This window comes from Carcharhinus amblyrhynchos, chromosome 14 (assembly GCF_965287045.1).
Source record: "Carcharhinus amblyrhynchos chromosome 14, sCarAmb.v2.hapA, whole genome shotgun sequence".
Taxonomy (NCBI): domain Eukaryota; kingdom Metazoa; phylum Chordata; class Chondrichthyes; order Carcharhiniformes; family Carcharhinidae; genus Carcharhinus; species Carcharhinus amblyrhynchos.
In genome coordinates this window covers 29,183,366-29,204,522 of record NC_137337.1, presented here as the reverse complement: position 1 = coordinate 29,204,522, position 21,157 = coordinate 29,183,366, and the positions used below count along the sequence as shown (strand labels likewise).

General features: G+C 42.8%; 2 protein-coding genes across 4 annotated transcripts in view; one reads left to right on the top strand and one right to left on the bottom strand.

Moving 5' to 3' along the window:
* Window positions 1-7,273, top strand: part of wdr25 (WD repeat domain 25) — a 68,090-nt gene extending 60,817 nt beyond the window's left edge. Inside the window, exons 6-7 of the mRNA XM_080202506.1 lie at window positions 1,282-1,422; window positions 6,112-7,273. Coding sequence (XP_080058632.1) covers window positions 1,282-1,422; window positions 6,112-6,333 — 363 coding nt within the window. The 3' untranslated portion in view covers window positions 6,334-7,273. The remainder of the gene's footprint in view (window positions 1-1,281; window positions 1,423-6,111) is intronic.
* Window positions 7,274-12,166: 4,893 nt separating this feature from the next.
* LOC145352232 (brain-enriched guanylate kinase-associated protein-like) overlaps window positions 12,167-21,157 on the bottom strand; it is a 38,437-nt gene continuing 29,446 nt past the window's right edge. For 2 of the 3 annotated variants that reach the window (XM_080201972.1, XM_080201974.1), the window contains exon 6: window positions 12,167-15,030. In XM_080201972.1, the coding sequence (XP_080058098.1) occupies window positions 13,699-15,030 (1,332 nt within the window). In that variant the 3' untranslated portion in view covers window positions 12,167-13,698. The remainder of the gene's footprint in view (window positions 15,031-21,157) is intronic. The other variant, XM_080201973.1, reaches the window with a different exon arrangement.

Genomic DNA, 21,157 nt, shown 5'->3' with positions numbered 1-21,157 from the left:
GTAAATTTAAGTTTTGGCTGCGCAGGACCAGAAAGCTCCGCCATTCGTCTTTTTGTATCTGATTTGATTTTAATTCATGCCGTTTCCTTCTTTGTTGTCCTCCTATATCTCTCAGAATCCTTAACTCTTACTGGTTAAAGAAATAAACTGTTGGTCCTGCCATTCATCCATTTACAGATGCACCATAGAAAGCATTCAAATGAAAAGTGGTTGTATCACAGTTTGGTATGGCTCCTGCTCTGCCCAAGACTGCAAGAAATGATAAAAGGTTGTGAATGTAGCCTAATCCATCATGCAAACACGCAAATTCATTGACTCTGTATATACTTCCCACTGCCTTGGCAAAACAGCCAAAATGTTTAATGACCCCACACACCCTGTACATTCTCTCTTCCGCTTTCTTCCGTCAGGAAAAAGATTCAAAAGTCTGAGGTCACATACCATCCGACTCAAGAACAGCTTCTTTCTTGCTGCCATCAGACGTTTGAATGGATCTTCCTCGCAATAAATTGATCTTTCTCTACATCCTATAACACAACATTCTGCACTCTCTCATTTCCTTCCCAATGAATGGCATGCTTTATCTGTACAGCATGCAAGAAACAATACTTTTCACTGTATATTAGTACATGTGACAATAATAAATCAAACCAAATCAAAATTCATCAAGGTCCCAGATGTTTTCTGGCTCTGGTTATGCCAATACCAACTCATATATTTCAATATTATGAGATGTCCAGGTCCAACAAAATCTGGGCCAGTATTTAACCATGCATTGATTTTGCCAAAGTGTGATAAATGCTGAAAGTAATTCTTTCGTTCTGGCTTTACACATTTAGGAATGTTAATTATACCTTTTATACCAGTAGTTAATTATAGAAAATGATATAAAATTATGTTTCCATAATCAGTACAGCATAACGAGTGCAAATTTGAAAAACTGAAAAGTACATTTTTGAAGTCAGGATGGTTAATTGCGGTGGATAGGATAAATGGCATTCTATTGTCTAGAAATCAAAATACATTTTCTTTGTAATTTTTCAACCCATACTAAGCTCCTTTGCCAGAATGGAAAGAGGGCAGTGAGAATTTTTAACAATGATATTTCGTATGTACTGAATAAATTTTGCTGCCCTACTTTTCTGAAAAAAACTAAATTACAAAGCCCCTGAAGGAAATGGGCTTTGTAGCCTTTATCTATTTAATTGAGGAAATTGTTCGAGGCAGTGGATTCACACAGAATTCAATAGATTTTTTTTAAACTCTTTTTTTCCCCTGTAGGAAAGATACACTATCCCATGTCTGGCTGTTCATCCCAAAGAATCTGTCTTTGTTGCTCAAACCAATGGCAACTATATGGTACTATTTTCTACACAGCGACCATACAGGATGAACAAAAGGAAACGATATGAAGGACATAAGGTATTGTTTATGGATTATTTTGCTTTTGGAGGAAAAAGCACCAAACAAAAATCTGTTCAGTAAATGCTGACTCTTCTCATTTGTCAAACCATTCAATAAGAGCATCATCAATAAGTTATGATGAGATGACAAGCTAGGATTTAATGGGTCATTTACCAACTACAAGCATAAAAATTGTTTATTAAACAGCTTTTCCACCTGACATCTTCCAATATTTCTAAGGGAATAGGTAAACATTAAATACTTTGCATCTGTTTTCACAGTAGAAGGCACAAAAAAAGTCTTGTAAATATTGGGAGACCAAGAGTGTAATAAGAATTAGAAATTTAAAGTTACTAGGAAAGCTATAATAGTAGAGAAATTAATGGGATGTAAAGCTCACAGATCAGAGAATGATAGAAACCCTACAGTACAGAAAGAGGCCATTCAACCCATCGAGTCTGCACCGACCACAATCCCACCCAGGCCCTAACCCCGTATCCCTACACATTTTACCCACTAATCCCTCAAATCTATGCATCTCCGGACACTAAGGGGCAATTTTAGCCTGGCCAATCAACCTAACCCGCACATCATTGGACCTTGGATAGATAGCCCACACCCAAAAGTTTAAAAAGAGGTGGCCACAGAAATAGTGGATGCATTGGCTTTGATTGTCCAGAATTCCCTAGGTTCTATAATTGTTCCCATGGATTGGAAGATAGTAAATGTTAACCCAGCATGTAATGAGGGTGAGAGGAACAAGGAATTATAGAACAATTAGTCTGACACCAATAGTAGTAGGCAAAGGGATATGATGGGTCAGATTTTATCAATTGGAGGCTAAGGAGCCGGATCTGGACATAAAACGCGTCCAAGCCCGAAATCCCTGTTCCAGCGCACTCATATGGTTTTTGCTGCGATCTGGTCAGTGCTGTGGGTGGGGCTTAGTGCTGCCAGAACGATCGGAGCTCTGAACTGCTCACGCGCAGTTCAAAAATAAAATCTGGAACAAAGCGCCCGGGCGCGAAAGACAAAACCAGCAGAGAGAGCGGGGGTGAGGGATGGGTGGGGGGAGGATGAGCCGCGATTGTAACCCCCTGGGAGGTAGGTTCCCCCCCCCCCCCCCCCCCCCCGGGCAGCAGATGCCAGCGGACGGCCAGGAAGGTGCTGCAGGCTGTCCAATGGGTGCAGTGAGAATTCTCACAACACCACATTAAAGTCCAATATGACTTTAACCTGGTGTTGTGAGACTTCTTGCTGTGTTCACCTCAGTCCAACGCCGGCATCTCCACATCAACAAGTGCAGGTCGGAAGGATGGTGGAGGGACAGCAACAATCGAGGTAGGTTGGGGGTGTGTTCTGCTGAGGAGGGGGCCTGCCTCCCATGGGGGTTGGCGGGGGGGGTCCTGGCGTGGTTAGCGGGGGGTCTGCAAAGGGTGTTCGAGGAGGATGGACTTCGGAGGTTCCCCTGCGGAATAGGAATCTGCTTTGGATTTTTATTCTGCAGGTTGATAACAACGTGGATCTGGAACAGATCTGAAGACAGTAAAATGGGATTTGGGGTAGAGTTGGGCGTGCAGTTTGTTAAGTCGATTTAAATGCATTGGAAAGCCTGATTGGGGCACAGACCACATCTGCACCCAAATTGGGTGTTGGTAACCTGCTTGGTTTCGGGTGCAGTTCGTGTTACAGGCCCGACGCCCAAATTTACCACAATTTCGGACGTGAATTTTTGGTAAAATCGGGCCCGATAACTTGCCTGTTCGCCCAATCGTATTATAATTTTCAGCACATGGATTTCTGAAAGGGAAATCATGTTAGATATATCTGAGATAGAGAAAGCAGGATAGATAAGGGGGAACCAGTGGATATAGCACATTTAGTTTATCAAAATGTAATCATTCAGGTGCTGCATGAGTGTACTAAGCAGTATTATGGCTCATGGGATTGGGGTAATATAATTAAATTATTGGAAAGTAACAATTTAGCCTCCTTCAGATTGTATTATCCATTTTGATAAAGTTAGGCATTTTCTCCTATATTCACATTCGGACTTTTGGTGAAATTTATATCATCAGACCTTTGAAATATTTCGCTAAACGTAATTCCTGTATTCTGTTTTTTGTTCTGACAAAGCAGTGACCTGAGAAGTAGGTGAGGGAGCATACAGGGTGTTCAAATATCTTCTGAAATTTCTACCTTTTATATTGGATTGATCTTTATTTTGAATCATTTGATTGAAAACAGAAGACACCAATTATTCTTCCAAAGCTAGTCTTTTCCATAGTTTTATCAATGAAATCAGATTAGTTATTGTTTGTTGGAATGTTGCAGTGGAAAGTAATGAAGTTAGTGACAGAATTTGTGCTTTAGAATTTTTGTTTGTCACTTGAATTGTTAGGCTAAAGGAAATAACAGTACTTTTATTTAATCATTAATGGAAATATAAACCTTCCTGAAGTAGTTTTCTTCCTATCCAAACACCATTCTATTTTTTAAAAAAATCCTGCTATGACACCCAGGTGTCCCTCCAGTGATATGCTTGAGACAAAATTATTCTGGGAGATAGTTAGTTAGTTAGTTAGTACACCTATATTCCACTGCTTGTGTTGCATAATAGATTCAGGGTCCATGACACTGATGGTCTATTCAGCCTTGAGGATAGATTGCAGAGAAGGCGGCCAAGGGGACGTTTGATAGAGGTGTCCAAAAGCATGAGGGGGATGGACGGAGTAGATAGGGAGAAATTGTTCCTGCTTGTAAAAGGATCAAGAATAAGAAGGCGCAGATTTAAAGTGATTTGCAAAATTAGCAAAAGCAATGCAAGGAAAAACATTTCTACTCAAGTTTGGGCCTGGAATGTACTGCCTTAAAGAGTGGTTAAGAAGACTCAAGCGCAGTATTCAAAAGGGCATTTGACGGTTATTTCTATTTAAGCAACGTGTAAGGGTACAGGGAAAACTTAGGAGAGTGGCACTGAGTCATAATGCTCATTTGACGAGCAAGTGCAGACACAATGAGCTGAATTGCCTCCTCCTGCACTATAGCATCTCTGTGATATTTTTGCTGAGAGTAATTAGACCTACCTTGGATCATTTGGTCAGGTATTTCAAGTAAATGAAGCCAGAATTTCTAGACTATTGGGAAAAATGGTTATTGAGTTTTTAAGTGTCCCATATCAGTTTACTTAATTAGTATTCATTTGAATTGTGTGCTTGGAAAATCAATTTATTCAAAATTTGCACTCTACTTGGCTGAAAGTTGGCTTCAGGAGTTGTTTTACAGCCAGTTAATTATCAAATGTCAAAGATGCTACTCTCAACTCAAATAGTGGGGCTGTAGAGAAGTTTAAAAATTAAAGTTAGATAGTGTAAAGAAGTAATTATAGAAATGTATTAGTATCTGGACCCACAGAGCTTCAGCAGAATCCATCCTTCCTGTCCTTTTCTAGTTGTTGTAATATTTTATCTTTAGTAGCCACATTATTTTTGTGGTACAGTTTTTTTTGATTTTTTTCCTTTCTCTTTTTGACTTACTCACATTCTAATTTCCCCACTGTTTCCCTTTCTTTCCCTCACTTCGTAGAGTCATAGAGGTCTACAGCACAGAAGAGACCCTTCGGTCCATCATGTCTGCGCTGACCAAAGACAAACCACCCAACTATTCTAATCCCATTTTTGCAGCACTTGGTCCAGGGCCTTGCTGCAGTTTCTGTCAAATTTTCTCTTTGAGAATGTTTGTTTTTTCCGCCTTCTCTCATTCTTGCTCCTGCACTTTTCGAACTCTGCCTATCTATATGTGCACGCTGCATGTCAGTACTTCTATGAAAATTTGTGCAAACACATTTATAATGGGAACAGTCTATGTATTTGACAATTACTCCTAGTAACCCCTTGGGACATTTTATTACTTTAATAATGCAGAGTGGCACAGTGGTTAGCACTACTGCCTCACAGCTCCAGGGACCTGGATTTGATTCCTGGCTTGGGTCACTGTCAGTGTGGAATTTGCACATTCTCCCCGTGTTTGCGTGGGTTTCCTCTGGGTGCTCCGGTTTACTCCCGGAGTCCGAAGATGTGCAGGTTAGGTTGATTGGCCATGATAAGTCGCCCTTTAGTGACCCAGGATGCATAGGTTAGAGGGATTAGTGGGATAAATATGTGGGATAGGGTCTGGGTGGGATTGTTGTTGGTGCAGATGGGCCAAATGGCGGCCTCCTGCACAGTAGGGATTCTATGATAAAGCTGCTACATAAATGCAAGTTGCTGTTCTCTCTTTTTGGAATTGATCTGTGATGTAAGTGCTTATCAGCAGAAGCTGAGAGATGCTGTCTCCTGTTTGTTGCCTGCAAGCAAGGACTGCTTCATTATTTACAGACTTGCAAATGTTGCTGAACACTGTAGTGATCAATGAGCGGCCTAATTTCTGACTTCGTGATGGGGAGAAGAACTTTAATGATGCAGCAAAAGATGGTTTTGAGCATTAAACCATTTCATCTTCCAAACCTTTTGTTTTTCTAATTGGATCCCTTGTGACAGACAAAGATTTAATAACTTAAATATTCTGATTTGGTTTTGCATATTGCAAAATTCAAGTAAAATAGAAAAAAATTGCTTCAACGTGCTGCACTAACATAAAACATATGCAATGACAGGGCTACATTAACCAGCAACATCATAACTGGTAATTTTTCTCCATATTTTTCAGGTGGAAGGATATGCAGTGGGTTGTGAATTTTCGCCTGATGGGACTCTAATTGCCACAGGAAGTGCTGATGGGACAGTCTATTTTTACAACTATCTGAATTCAAAACTAGTTCATACTTTGCCTGCCCATGAAGAGGCCTGCATTGATATCACATTTCATCCTGTACACCCATCTATTATTGCAACTTGTGACTGGAGTGGAGAAATCAAAGTGTGGCAATGATAGCCTGAAAGTGGAAGCTGTATTTCAGCTGTAAGTGTACATTATCATTAATTATTCTGTCCCCTAATTACAAAAAAAAGCAAAATTGCCCAGAAAATTAACAAAATGCAGTATTAATTTCCCTTTATTCACTGAGTAATTCACAGATATTAAGTTTGAGGGTCAAACAGGCCTAAAGAACCAGTATACTAAGGTCAAGATGAATTGAGGCCAATATATCTGACTCTCGTATTGTGGGTAAGGCTTAGGCATATAGAATACCTACATTGTTCTATAGTCTTAAATTATAGTCACGATGAAGAGAATTCGTACTACTTTGTATTCATTTTATGCATTAAAACGCACCAAAACAGTGAAACAAGCCAACATTTCAACAGATTGCAATATTAAGCAAGATGTTTGAGTTGTGTATACTTGATTTAGTAATGAATCCTTCACAACAGAAGCTGGAATCCTACCTTGCAACTATAACATCAAATGCCTGATGTCACATGTATTTATAGTCTCCTACATTTATAACTGTCAACAAGCAATATATCATTGTTGAAGTGGAAATAGACAACAGTGTACCATGGCTGTCACCATATGTCAGTAGATGACATTGATCCATTAGCTGTTTTACTGTTGAATCCTTTTCAGTGCTACTTTTGTTAACTTGTTCAGCAATTTGTGGAAATGCTTGCCATATCTCCATGACCTGCAATGAACTGAGTGGAAGAGTCGGTAAAGGCAGCCTGCTTGCTGGGTTGATCAGCAATCAAGATTCAACGATGGGCCTTGTACTGTGCAATATTAAAAATTAATTATTGAATCTGGTAATGTAAAATTAGGTTTTCATAAAACTAAATAAATGATGAATTGTTTGATTTAAAGAAAGAAATTAAAGTCTATATTAAGTATTTCTTTAATATTTGGGTGTGCAAACCATGAGGGCCAGCTGTTTCTTTTTATTGCTATTTTGTTGCTTGACCCTTGAATTCTCTTCCAGCGTTTGTTGACTTTGCTTTAAATTGTAGAGTATATCCAGAAATAATATCCTATTGTAAATTATGGGATCAGTTTAAGGCCAATGTCAGCTTAGTTCAATCATTTTGAATTAATACTGCCTGTAAATGGAAAAGCCTTCTGATTTGGTCCATTCGATGCTTGCAAACAATCCTAATTTTATGGTTTTAAAAAAATGGATCTGAATATGGTGTATTGGGGGGAGGAATAATAAAACAAAGCAAATCCATCCATAGAAAATGATCACAAATGTTAAAAGGAAAAGCCTGGTGTCCCACCCAGGAGACAGGAAGGATAAAACGCATGTATGTCACTCAGCCAGTTACTTTGTAAAGTTATATCTTTTTCCTGTTTTACAAAATGGACAATTGCTGGGCTGATAAAATGACTGCAGTTGTTCACATGCTTCTTTCTGGATGTTTTGAGTATTTTGAAAGTAAAAAAAAGGCTAACATCTCACCTTCCCCAAAATGTAACACTCCCTGCAAACATTCCAGCTACACCAACACAGTGGATTAGTAAACGAGAAGTGTGTTCAGCCAGCTATGGACAAATGCAGCTGTTTGTCAATTCTAATGTCCATTGTGTGGAGTTAACAACCACACCGTTACCTGCTCAGAAACACAATGAGCATGATTTCACACAAAAAATTTAAAGTGCTGGACGAGCAAAAAAAAATGGCGTTATTTGTGCTGGTTTTTTTTATCCTGTGGTCACAAACCAGCTGAATGTTCAGGGAGTGAAATCCTTTCTGATCACGAACCACAGTTTTGGGCACTGCAGGATAACGTACATGCAATCGATAGCCCCCTGCACATTCAGTATCCCAAGCTGGTAGTAAAGCCTGCTGCCTAGGCTTCCTGCTGGACCTGGCCCACAGTAAAATTGGTGTACTGGCCTGCTCGGGTGAACACAGCTTCTGTCACCTCACAGACACAGTTGTGGACCAAGGACTGGGAAATCGCACAGAGATCCCAGCTGGCAACCTGAAAGCACCAAGTTGCAAAAAGCTTTAGGATTGCTGTGACCTTCACTGTCCCAAGGAGAGGATATCCCCCTGTCCCTTGAGGTGCCAGGTCTGCAAAGACCTGAAACAGGTGGCACACCATCTCCTTACTGAGCCAGAGCCTGCAGTGGCACATGGTGTCCATCAGCTCGTTCCCCCCTTCCCACCACCCCCAGGCTGCTAGGTGCCCACCCACTGCTCCTAACCCTCAGCTCCCTGTCCTTCTACTGCAGCCTCTGGCGTAGGCTGGCTTTGCAGTGGCCAGATGTCTCCTCCTCTGCAGTCTCAGGAATAACCACCAGGTCTACTGGCTCCATTCAGAAATCCACTTGGATATTGAGTGCCATGGCTTCCAGGAATGGCTTGTACTTCAGACAAACAGCGCAGAAGCACCCTTGTAACTATCATGGGATGATTTTCCATCAAAGGCAGCATTGCAGAGTCCATTGAGGAGCTATGTTAACACTGCCAAGGAACAGAGCTGCTGCTTGATACTGTCAATGAGGGTTGGGATGGAATGTCTGCAGTCAGCTACAGACCCTGTCCAAGAGATAGATGGCAGGGTAATCGTGGTGACATGAGTGGGGTTAGGAATCAACCTCACTGACCTGGGGATTGTTCAGTGGGCAATGGAGAATGCACGCAAAATGAACCCCAGCCAGCGACAATCCCCGACCACTGGACCCCAGACTAGCACAAGCCCGCCCAAACCCAGAGGGTGGTGAGGGAATGCCTTGCCTGCTGCAGTTGTAGATGTGCCAAGTTTGGGGGCGTTTAAGAGGTCCGTGGATAGGTTTATGGATGGAAAGGGATTGGTTTAGGTTAGAGGGTCATTGCTTTTCTCTTAATTGGTCAGCGCAACATCGAGGGCCGAAGGACCTGTTCTGCGCTGTAATGTTCTATGTTCAAACCTCTGCACCCATTGCAAGCCCCTGACCTGCACCATGGCAGTGGCTGAGGACTCCCTGTAGCTTGGAGGTTGGTGCTCAGTGTTACTCCCCTCGATCACTGCTGTGCCTTAACCACGTTTATATAGAGCAGATGTAATTCTTGCTGGCATCACGTCTCACCAACGAGGTGGTTAACATAATTGAGGGGTGACAATTGTGTGCTTTATTTAATAATGACATTGAAATCCATTCAAATGCATGCTAATACACATCTCACCCACGCCTGAAAAATGTGGCTGGTAAGATTGGATCCGTGATGTGGAGATGCCAGCGTTGGACTGGGGTAAATACAGTAAGAAGTCTGACAGCACCAGGTTTAAGTCCAACCAATTTATTTGATAAGCTTGTGAGTTTACTATCAAATAAATCGGTTGGACTTAAACCTGGTGTTGTCAGACTTCTTACTAAGATTGGAACTGCCATAAAACTGGGTGCATTTCCGATCTTTCACTTCACACACAATGTTAACACCCTCACCGTGCTGATCAACAGCCAGGACGAGGTCGTAAGATCACACTGGGTTACAAGCAGGGGCCTCATTAATTGATTAGCTGAACTCACAACCACCCTGTCATATGACCGAGACTTGGTTTCAAGTCTCATGAACTTGAAGTTTCGTGACGCTGATTAAAAGCCCCGCCACCAATTGGCATGGTTAACTTGATCACTGCAATGGCTAGCAGCTAGAGAATGTTTAACCAGCGATTTGTTGTCTGAGCTCCATTGACTTTTATCTTCAGTCACCGTTTGAGCTCAAAGAAGAAGCAGGACTTCAGGCAGCAGCCTAGAGCAGCAAGAATCCATGTCCAGGTTTAAAATTGCTTGGCCCTCATCTGCACTGTGAACTACTGGATTATTGGAACTTCTGTGTTTGCGCCTCCGTATCTAATTCATCTCAATATGACTTCCCCCATCATGTAAGTCCTCACTTCTGCAATTGTAAGCCTATTACGCTCTGAAGGAACACATCATTGGACTTTTGACTCTGGGTTCATATAAAACTGTAAACTGTAATCCGTCATCAAGGAGGAAATAGCGAGGCATCTTGAGGGGAATTGCTTGATAGGGCAGACGCAGCACGGTTTCGTTAAGGGGAAGTCGTGTCTGACAAATTTATTGGAGTTCTATGAGGATGTGTCTAGGGCGGTGGATAGAGGAGAGCCGGTGGATGCGGTCTTTCTTGATTTTCAGAAGGCGTTTGACAAGGTACCTCACAAGAGGTTATTGCAGAAGGTAAGGGGACATGGAGTTGGGGGTAGGGTGTTAGCGTGGATAGAGGATTGGTTGTCAGATAGGAGGCAGAGAGTGGGGATTAATGGGTGCTATTCGGATTGGCGGATGGTGACTAGTGGAGTGTCTCAGGGGTCGGTGCTGGGGCCTCAGCTATTTACCATTTATATAGATGATCTGGAGGAGGGAACCGAGTGTATGGTGTCGAAATTTTCTGATGACACCAAGATTGGTGGAACGGCAAATTGCGCAGAGGGTGTGGAGAGTCTGCAGAAGGATCTAGATAGGCTGGGCGAATGGGCCAGGAAATGGCAAATGGAATTTAATGTTGGCAAATGTGAGGTGGTCCACTTTGGTAGGAATAATGGTAGGAAGGACTGTTACTTATGTGGCGAAAAACTGCAGCAGGCGACGGTGCAGAGGGACCTCGGGGTCCTTGTGCACGAGTCGCAAAAACCCAGCCTGCAGGTGCAGCAGGTGGTCGGGAAGGCTAATGGGATGCTGGCCTTCATAGCGAGGGGGATTGAATATAAAAGTAGGGAGGTCTTGCTGCAGCTGTATAGGGCATTGGTGAGGCCGCAGCTGGAGTACTGTGTGCAGTTTTGGTCGCCGCACTTACGCAAGGATATTTTGGCCTCGGAGAGAGTGCAGAGGAGGTTTACTAGGCTGATACCGGAGTTGAGGGGGTTGAACTATGAGGAGAGGCTGAATAAACTAGGCTTGTACTCGTTAGAGTTTAGAAGAATGAGGGGAGATCTCATTGAGACGTATAAGATGATGAATGGGATGGATAGGGTAGAGGTGGAGAGACTCTTCCCGCTCAGAAAGGACAGTAGGACTAGGGGGCACAGCCTCAAGATAAAGGGGGGGACGGTTTAGAACGGAGTTGAGGAGGAACTTCTTCACTCAAAGGGTGGTGAATCTCTGGAATTCTCTGCCCGTTGAAGTGGTGGAGGCTGCCTCGCTAAATATTTTTAAGATGTGGGTTGATGGGTTTTTGATAAGCGAGGGGATTAAGGGTTATGGGGAGAGGGTGGGAATGTGGAACTGAGCCAAGACAGATCAGCCATGATCTTATTGAATGGCAGGGCAGGCTCGAAGGGCTAGATGGCCTACTCCTGCTCCTATTTCTTATGTTCTTATGCTTATTTTTATCATGGCCTTGCCCTGTGCCCTTTTCTTTCCCATATTCCTCGGTTAGGATCCCAGCTGCTGTTACTACTGGATAGTTAGGTCCTAGAGTGGAACCCTGAATCGATAGGTTGTAACTTTTATTTTTTGTTTCGAGATGCAGATGAACACAGGCAGAGAACAGCCAATAAACTTTTAACAAAAGAATAAAACCTTTATTAAACACAATGAGCATTGCTCTTTCACCTCAACATATCTTTACAGATGTACACGGATTTGTAAGAATAACACGTTATCAAAATAAATCTTATACTCTAACATAATACTTTAATATTCTCAATAAGAATACAGTCCATGTAAACCAACAGGCCAACTGTGGTCAGACACACCACACTCAAACTAAGCGACAGATGCCACCCAGTTTCCAAACTCCACATTTGAAGAACAAACTTGGAATTTTCCCCTAAACAAAATTTTATCTCAAGTGCCTTCACCAAGGGGACCCATCCCTCCTTTCAGTGTTCCTCTGCCTTTGGTAGTCACACGCATTCAAGCTTCCACACAATCTCTCAGGTATCCAACCATGCCAACAAAATACTACCACTACACAGGCTGCAATAAAATGTCACCAAAGTTAGCTGGCTTTTCACCCAGCTAACTTTAAATCATTCTTACAGCTGTCTTTAACTCAGAGGACTTTTTCTGATATTTTTAAATTTGCTGAACAGGACCTTGATCTGAATCTCCACATTCCCACTATCCCTAAAACCTTCCATCCTCTTATCAAGAATTTATCCAGTTCTGCCTTTAAAATATTCAAAGAGTCTGCTTCCATTGCTTTTTAAGGAAGCAAGTTTCAAAGATTCCCAACCCGCTGTGAGAAAAGATTTCTCCTTCTGTCTTAAATTGATGATTTCTTATTTTTAAATGGTTTTAGATTCTCCCAGAAGAGGAAACATTCTTTTCACATTCACACCGTCAGGTGACATTGGGGACTTCTTTGTTTCCATCAAGTCCATCCTTATCTTCTAAACTGTAGTGGTAATCTAGTAAATAAGAACATAATTCTCTCTGAACAGCTGCCAATGCATTTGCATCCTTCCTTAAATAGGGAAACCAATACTGGACACATTGCCCCAGGTGTGGTCTCACCAATGCTCTGTAGAACTGAAGCATAACAGTATTCAATTCCCTAGTATCTGTTAGTCTTAATTACTTGCTGCACTTGCATACTAACCTTTTGTGATTCAGACACTAGGACACGCATATCCCTCTTCATCTTAAAGCTCAGCAATCTCTGACCACTTAGATAATATGCTTATTCTTCACCCATGCCAAAATGGACAATTTCACATTTTTCCCCATTGTGCTGCATTTGTCAGATCTTTGCCCATTCACTTAACCTATTTATATTCCTTTGTGACTTCTGTGTCCTCTTCAGAACTTTCCTAAATATCTTCGTGTCATCAGTAAATTTAACAACCATGCTTTTGGTGCCTACGTCAAAATTATTTATGTAACTGGTAAAAAATTGAGGTCCCAGCACTGATCCCTGTGGCACACCACTCGTTACATTTTGCCAACCAGAAATTGACCCATTTATGCCTACTTGCTATTTCCTGTTAGCTAGCCAATCTTTTATCCACACCAATATATGACTTCATACATCATAAACTATTTATTTTTCGTAATAACCTATTAACTTTATATTTGACCTTTGTAGGTCTCTTAATCAAGAACGAGCAAAACAAACCCTGTAACCTATTTACTCAGTAACAGAATGATTTATGTATTAAATGCAGACAGCTTTATCATTCATTATATGTAAGTGAAATTTCATTTGTGATCTAATGTAAGAATTCAATTTGTTCAACCTGGCAGAATAAGAGTTTGTAGGAATTGCTTGTTAACTTCTATATAGGAATCAAATATTTCCGATCAATACATTTACAGCCTCAGTCAGGTAATTTTCACTAATGTTCTCCATTTGTGATTCTTTTGCATTGAAACACACAATACATTATTTCCAACATCATTGTATTATTAGTTTAGTAGATTTCCATAAAGTTGAGCCTTCATGAGGCTGTCCTTCCTGTAGAGGCCGCTTACCTTTGATGGTTTTTCTTGTTCGCTACTTGAAACAACATCACCCAAGGAAACATTATGGACTACAAATATCTTAATGGGATACCGGCGCAAAGACTTTACTGAAATGTTTGGAGCACCATCGACAATTCTTTTAATATCAGCAACATTATTTGAATTTTTGACGAACATTTGAATTGCGTTCTTTTCATTTGGCAAAGTTTTAGGGTCATCTTCTGTGTCCTTCTGTCTAGATACGGAGAGACTCGTTTGTTTCTTGCAGTCAATTTCTGAATAGGGTTGGCAGTTCATGGTTCCAAAACCAACCTCTGCAAAGTTATCCTGGCTGGTATCTTCTCCATCAGGGAAGCTATCTTCTCGAGTGAAAAACTGGTTTTCTTGGTTATTTGTTTTTTTCATCAGATGACTACCAAGCTGTTGTTTGGTATGGCTGCTCGATGAAATCTTTCCAGAAACCCCGTTTGAAGAAGTATTTGTATAATGCATGTTGACTTTCTTACAATGACCCACTCTATTTTTTTCTAGATGGTGTACATTTCCTTCATCACTGTATAGTTTTGGAACTGTTACATCTTGAATACTCATCCAGGACATGTGCGGTGGGGAATCAGTGAAATTGATTGAAAGAGTTGCAGAGCAGTGTTGAGTGCTATCCTGATAACTATGTGCCACATCTATGAATGGCTGCAGTGGCCTTGCCTCAATAATACTGTGCGTCATGTTTCCTTGCTGTTCTGAAGAGTTGCATTTTCTTTCATAAACATTAGCTCTCAAACCAACTTGTTGGGTGGGACTCAAGGTGGTTTCGGCTTGTGTGGTCCCTTTGTTCTCAGCTGTCATGGTGCAGCTTAGAGAGTTGGAGGAACTTGGTGTTGTTGCAGCATAATTGGGAAGGATGTCACTTGTGAGAATTTTATTGAAGTCCTCTGTTTCTGTGGAGCTATCTGTAATGCTCTGTGTTTGAAAAAAATGCATATCTTTAACTTGCCTTCTGTCTCTCCTTTGTTCTGCAGAACAGTCAAGAACTGTGTCACAATGATATAAATCAGAATTGCAGGGAAATCCTTGGTCAGGTTTGTTAGTATTCACATGGCCATGTAAAACCTGTCTTGAGAACGAGATAGGGGTGCCTGATAAACAGGTTGGTTCAGGTTTTTCTAAAACTTGATCTTGGGTGTTGAAGAAAGATGAATGAACCACAGTCCCAGGAATACCAGATCCCAAATTCTCTGTATAGGTTCTGATCCTTCTCTGAATTTCTGCTGGCTGCTGTGGATAATAACCAAATTGTCAGGCAATCCCACAATGTGATTCATTCCATAGAAATAATGAACACAGTACAGACGCTTCAATTGTTCTGTTTGACATTTGAGACCATGCAACAAAAATCCAATTTTCTATCAACTTAAGGAGACTTGAATGTGTGAACATAAGAACATAAGAAATAGGAGCAGGAGTAGGCCATCTAGCCCTTCGAGCCTGCCCCGCCATTCAATAAGATCATGGCTGATCTGTCGTGGCTCAGGTCCACATTCCCGCCCTCTCCCCATAACCCTTAATCCCCTCTCTTATCAAAAACCCATCAACCCGCGTCTTAAAAATATTTAGCGTGGTAGCCTCCACCACTTCAACGGGCAGAGAATTCCAGAGATTCACCACCCTTTGAGTGAAGAAGTTCCTCCTCAACTCCGTTCTAAACCGACCCCCCTTTATCTTGAGGCTGTGCCTCCTAGTCCTACTATCCTTTCTGAGCGGGAAGAGTCTCTCCACCTCTATCCTATCCATCCCATTCATCATCTTATACGTCTCAATGAGATCTCCCCTCATTCTTCTAAACTCAAACGAGTACAAGCCTAATTTATTCAGCCTCTCCTCATAGCTCAACCCCCTCAACTCCAGCATCAGCCTAGTAAACCTCCTCTGCACTCCCTCCAAGGCCAAAATATCCTTGCGTAAGTACGGCGCCCAAAAATGCAGACAGTACTCCAGCTGCGGCCTCACCAATGCCCTATACAGCTGCAGCAAGACCTCCCTACTCTTATATTCAATCCCCCTCGCTATGAAGGCCAGCATCCCATTCGCCTTCCTGACCACCTGCTGCACCTGCAGGCTGGGTTTTTGCGACTCATGCACAAGGACCCCGAGGTCCCTCTGCACCGTCGCCTGCTGCAGTTTTTCGCCACGTAAGTAATAATCCTTCCTACCATTATTCCTACCAAAGTGGACCACCTCACACTTGCCAACATTAAATTCCATTTGCCATTTCCTGGCCCATTTGCCCAGCCTATCTAGATCCTTCTGTAGACTCTCCACACCCTCCGCACAATTTGCCGTTCCACCAATCTTGGTGTCATCAGCAAATTTCGACACCCTACACTCGGTTCCCTCCTCCAGATCATCTATATAAATGGTAAATAGCTGAGGCCCCAGCACCGACCCCTGGGGCACTCCACTAGTCACCATCCGCCAATCCGAATAGCACCCATTGACCCCCACTCTCTGCCTCCTATTTGACAACCAATCCTCTATCCACGCTAATACCCTACCCCCAACTCCATGTCCCCTTAACTTCTGCAATAACCTCTTGTGAGGTACCTTGTCAAACGCCTTCTGAAAATCAAGAAAGACCACATCCACCAGCTCTCCTCTATCCACCGCCCTAGACACATCCTCATAGAACTCCAGTAAATTTGTCAGACACGACTTCCCTTTAACGAAACAGTGCTGCGTCTGCCCTATCAAGCAATTCCTCTCAAGATGCCTCGCTATTTCCTCCTTGATGACGGATTCTAACATTTTACCTACAACAGACGTTAAACTAACCGGCCTATAATTCACTGCCTTTTGCCTGGCACCCTTCTTAAACAACGGCGTAACATTAGCCGTTTTCCAATCTTCCGGCACTTCCCCAGAATCCAGTGACGTCTGGAAAATAACCACCAAGGCATCCACTATCACCTCCGCCATTTCTTTCAGAACCCTCGGATGCATTCCATCCGGTCCTGGCGACTTGTCCACATTCAGCCCCTCCAGTCTGTCGAGCACTGCCTCTCTAGTAACAGTAATGTCATTAAGACCCTCCAGTCCTACCACCTTTCCATCGCTAACACCCGGCAAATTATTCACGTCCTCCTCCGTGAAGACAGAAACAAAAAAGTTATTCAAGACCTTAGCCATATCCCCATCCCCTACCACTAAGCCCCCCTTCTCATCCTCTAAGGGACGTGGCAAGATAGAGAAGTTGACAGGATCTCAAAATTCTGTAGCCTGTGATGGCTAAGGACTCTTCACCAGTGATGGATCTTGTGAGACATTGCAATGATATGTATCAAAAGTGCAAGAGCAACTAGTTAGCACAAATTTCAGCAGAAGCCTGTGCTAATACTGCACAAGTAATCATCTTAACTAAATGGTAGGACTGCTCTATGAGCAATAAGCTTTGCCAGCATTACTTATATCCTAGGGACAATTTTTTAAAACTGAGAGATATAACACTGGAATGTACTCATTTGCAGTAACATCATGGGAGCTTTTTCCTCATTGCAGGCATTAATGTAGTGGTGCCGCTTCACTAGAATCTGTACTGTTACCTATCTTAAAGGTGGTGTGGAACCAATGATTGCCTTAATGTCCATTAAAGTGCACACTACAGACCTGGAGCCAGCTTTTTTATTTTTTCACAGGATGTGGGTGTTTCTAACTGGACCAGCATTTATTGCCCATTCCTCTTTAACTTTGAGAAGATTCTGCTGAGTCTCCTTCCGTGTACCGGAGGTATACTCACAGTGGTATTAAGAAGGAAATTTTAGGATTTGATCCAGCGACAGCGATGGATTGGCAATAATTGTGGCTTGGAAGAGAACATGCAGGTGGTGGTGATGTTCCCATGGATATTCTGCCGTTGCCTTTTTGGATGCTAGATGGCAGGTTTAAAGGTGCTACTAAAGGAGGCTTGAGGAATTGCTGCAGTGCACCCGGCTGCCATTGTGCATCTTTGATGCTGGGAGTAAATGTCAGTGACAGTTTAGGCAGAATCCAATGTTATAGTTTACAATCCATCAGGAGAGGACACCCTCAGTCAGAAGGGGGCTTCCAATGGAGGTGCCCACTCAATCCTTCCAGCCCGAGATCGAGAATATTTCCTGTGTCCCACCCTCAGTTAGCCAGCACTCACCCACCTGAAAATTGAGGCTCACCATTAAGTGGCTACTTAAGGGCTTAAACAGGGGCAACACAGGCTCCCGGCCTGATGTCCAATTTGCCTCACTATGAAATCACATCTGGGAAGGCAGGATCCTGGGGTGGGGGGGATACAACATTCAGGCATTGGGGGATGGTTACAGCACACAAGGAGGCAATTCAGTCATTGTGTCCCTACTGGCTCTCTGCGAGAGCAATTTATCTGTGTCACTGCTCACATTGTCTTCACCTCGTAGTGGACACAAGATCCTGGCCATGACCTGCATGATGTAAAGCACCATGCCCTGTCTTAGAATTCTATGAAAATAGCACAGGATAGCAAGAACAGGCTGCTCAAGCTGATGCTGAAGAGAGGCAACAAGCAGCAGGCCCTTCCCAGCATAAAGAATCACAGAAAGGTTACAGCATAGAAGGAGACCATTTTGCCCATCTTGTCCATTCCAAACCGAGGAGACCTAGATGCCTTTTCTAATCCCATCTTCCTGCCAGCCCATAGCCCTGTAAATTATAGCACTTAAGGTGCAGATTTAAGCACTTTTTTAAAGAGAGTTTAGGGTCTCTGCCTCGACCACCAACTCAAGCAGCAAATTCCAGAAACACACCACCCTTTGCATAAAAACCTTCCTCCTCACGTCCTCTCTGTACCTACCTACATTTTGAATCTATGTCCCTTGGTCCTAGAATTCTCCTGATGTGGGTATGCCGGCGTTGGACTGGCGTAAACACAGTAAAAAGTCTGACAACACCAGGTTTTAGTCCAACCAATTTATTTGATAATAGACTTACAAGCTTTCGAGGTTTCCCTCTTCGTCAGGTCCATTCACCTGACGAAGAGGGAAACCTCGAAAGCTTGTGAGTCTATTATCAAATAAATCAGTTGGACTAAAACCTGGTGTTGTCAGACTTTTTACCTAGAATTCTCCACCAAGGGGAACAATTTTAGTCTGGCTATCGTAAGAGACAAGAGTGACAGTCTCATGAGCCTTTTGTATCATAAGAGCTGCCAATGAGGGTGATAATGGTGGCACAGTAGTTAACACTGCTGATATGTTGCAATGTCCTTCCCATGTTCTCAAGAAGACCTCTATGATTCTCTCAATGACTATTCTAGTACAGACATGCAACTTGTAATACTCCTCAGTTTCTTTCTTGCCACTCACAAAATTATCACTATCCATAGAAACAAGGGGTAAGTTTATTTCCCAAAAACCATGTGCACACTTCATTTTCTTAGTTGAACAGACAAGAGATTGGAATACCTAAGGGTGAAGACACCATGACAACAGGCCATACTGACTGTCGAATTCTTTGGAACTAGTATCAAATAAGATCTGTGTGGACTTTGTGAAGGTTATTATCTTGTGGTCACATCCACCTCAGATACTGTATCATTCTCCTTGCTTCTTTCCTGTATTCCTCCTCCCTTAAAATGATGAACAAGGGAATGCCTTTCAGGAAACTTGCGTTGCTGAATCTAGGCCTCTTACTTTAGATGGATGTGAAAATTCCCCAGATTTGGGACACCAGATGAAAATCTACCTTTGTAGAGGTGCACTGCAAAAGAAATGTGCTCCAAGAAATTATGTAAAACGATACAAATAACTATTTAATATTTCTCTAGCCTAAAAAATTGATGAATTTCTTAGATTTGCCAAAATTATTTGTATCTTACCTTTAATCCTTTAGAATCCCTACAGAGCAGAAAGAGGCCATTTGGCCCATTGAGTCTGTATTAACAGTCAGAAAGAGCATCACACCCAGGCCCTTCCCTCTGCCCTATCCCCATAACCCTGCACATTTACCATTGTTAGTCCACCCACCGTACATATCCTTGGGTATTAAGGGACAATTTAACGTGGCCAATCCACCTAACCTGCACATCTTTGGATATTAAGGGGCAATTTAGCATGGCCAATCCACTTAACCTGCACATCTTTGGAGTGTGGGAGGAATCTGGAGCACCCAGAGGAAAACCACACAGGCATGGGATGAATATGCAGACTCCACATAGACAGTCAGCCATGGCCAAAATCAAACCTGGGCCCTTATGAGGTAGCAGTGCTAACCACCGTGCTGCCATGCCACCTGTTGGGAGCATGTCAATTTACTGATGTTAGGAATCAACAGGCAGATCATGGGGAGTTATCGAACATGCCTTAAGAATATGCCAATATGGGATGGAAATTTGGTGTAATTATGTTCCATCTGAATTTGGAGGCTTCCAATGTCACTTTAGTATGGAGGAGATGCAGAAAATGGTGACCATATGGATTTGTCAAGGGCAGGTCGTGCCTTACAAGCCTAGTTGAGTTCTTCGATAATGTGACTGAACACATTGACGAAGGAAGTGCCGTGGACGTAGTGTACATGGACTTCAGCAAGGCGTTTGATAAGGTCCCCCATGCAAGACTTCTTGAGAAGGTGAGAGGACATGGGATCCAAGGGCCTTTGGCCTTGTGGATCCAGAACTGGCTTGCCTGCAGAAGGCAGAGAGTGGTTGTGGATGGGGCTTTTTCTGAATGGAGGTCAGTCACCAGCGGAGTGCCTCAAGGATCTGTTCTGGGTCCCTTGTTGTTTGTCATTTTCATAAATGACCTGGATGAGGAAGTGGAGGGATGGGTAAGTAAGTTCGCTGATGACACGAAGGTCGGTGGTGTTGTGGATGATCTGGAAGGATGGCAAAAGTTGCAGCAGGACATAGATAGGATGCAGGACTGGGCGGAGAAGTGGCAGATGGACTTCAACGCGGATAAATGTGTAGTCGTCCATTTTGGCAGAACCAACGGGATGAACGAGTACACTATCAAGGGCAGAAGTCTGAGTAGTGTTGAGGAGCAGAAGGATCTTGGGGTCCGGATCCACAGGACTCTTAAATCGGCCTCGCAGGTGGAGGAGGTGGTCAAGAAGGCGTATGGTGTACTGGCCTTCATTAATCGAGGGATTGAGTTTAGGAGTCGGGAGGTAATGCTGGAACTTTATAAGACCCTTGTCAGGCCTCATTTAGAGTATTGTGTGCAGTTCTGGTCGCCTCACTATAGGAAAGATGTAGAAGCTATTGAAAGGGTACAGAGGAGATTTACAAGGATGTTGCCTGGACTGGGAGGCATGCCTTATGAAGTTAGGTTGAGGGAGCTGGGACTCTTTTCCCTGGAGAGACGAAGGTTGAGAGGCGACCTGATAGAAGTTTACAAAATGT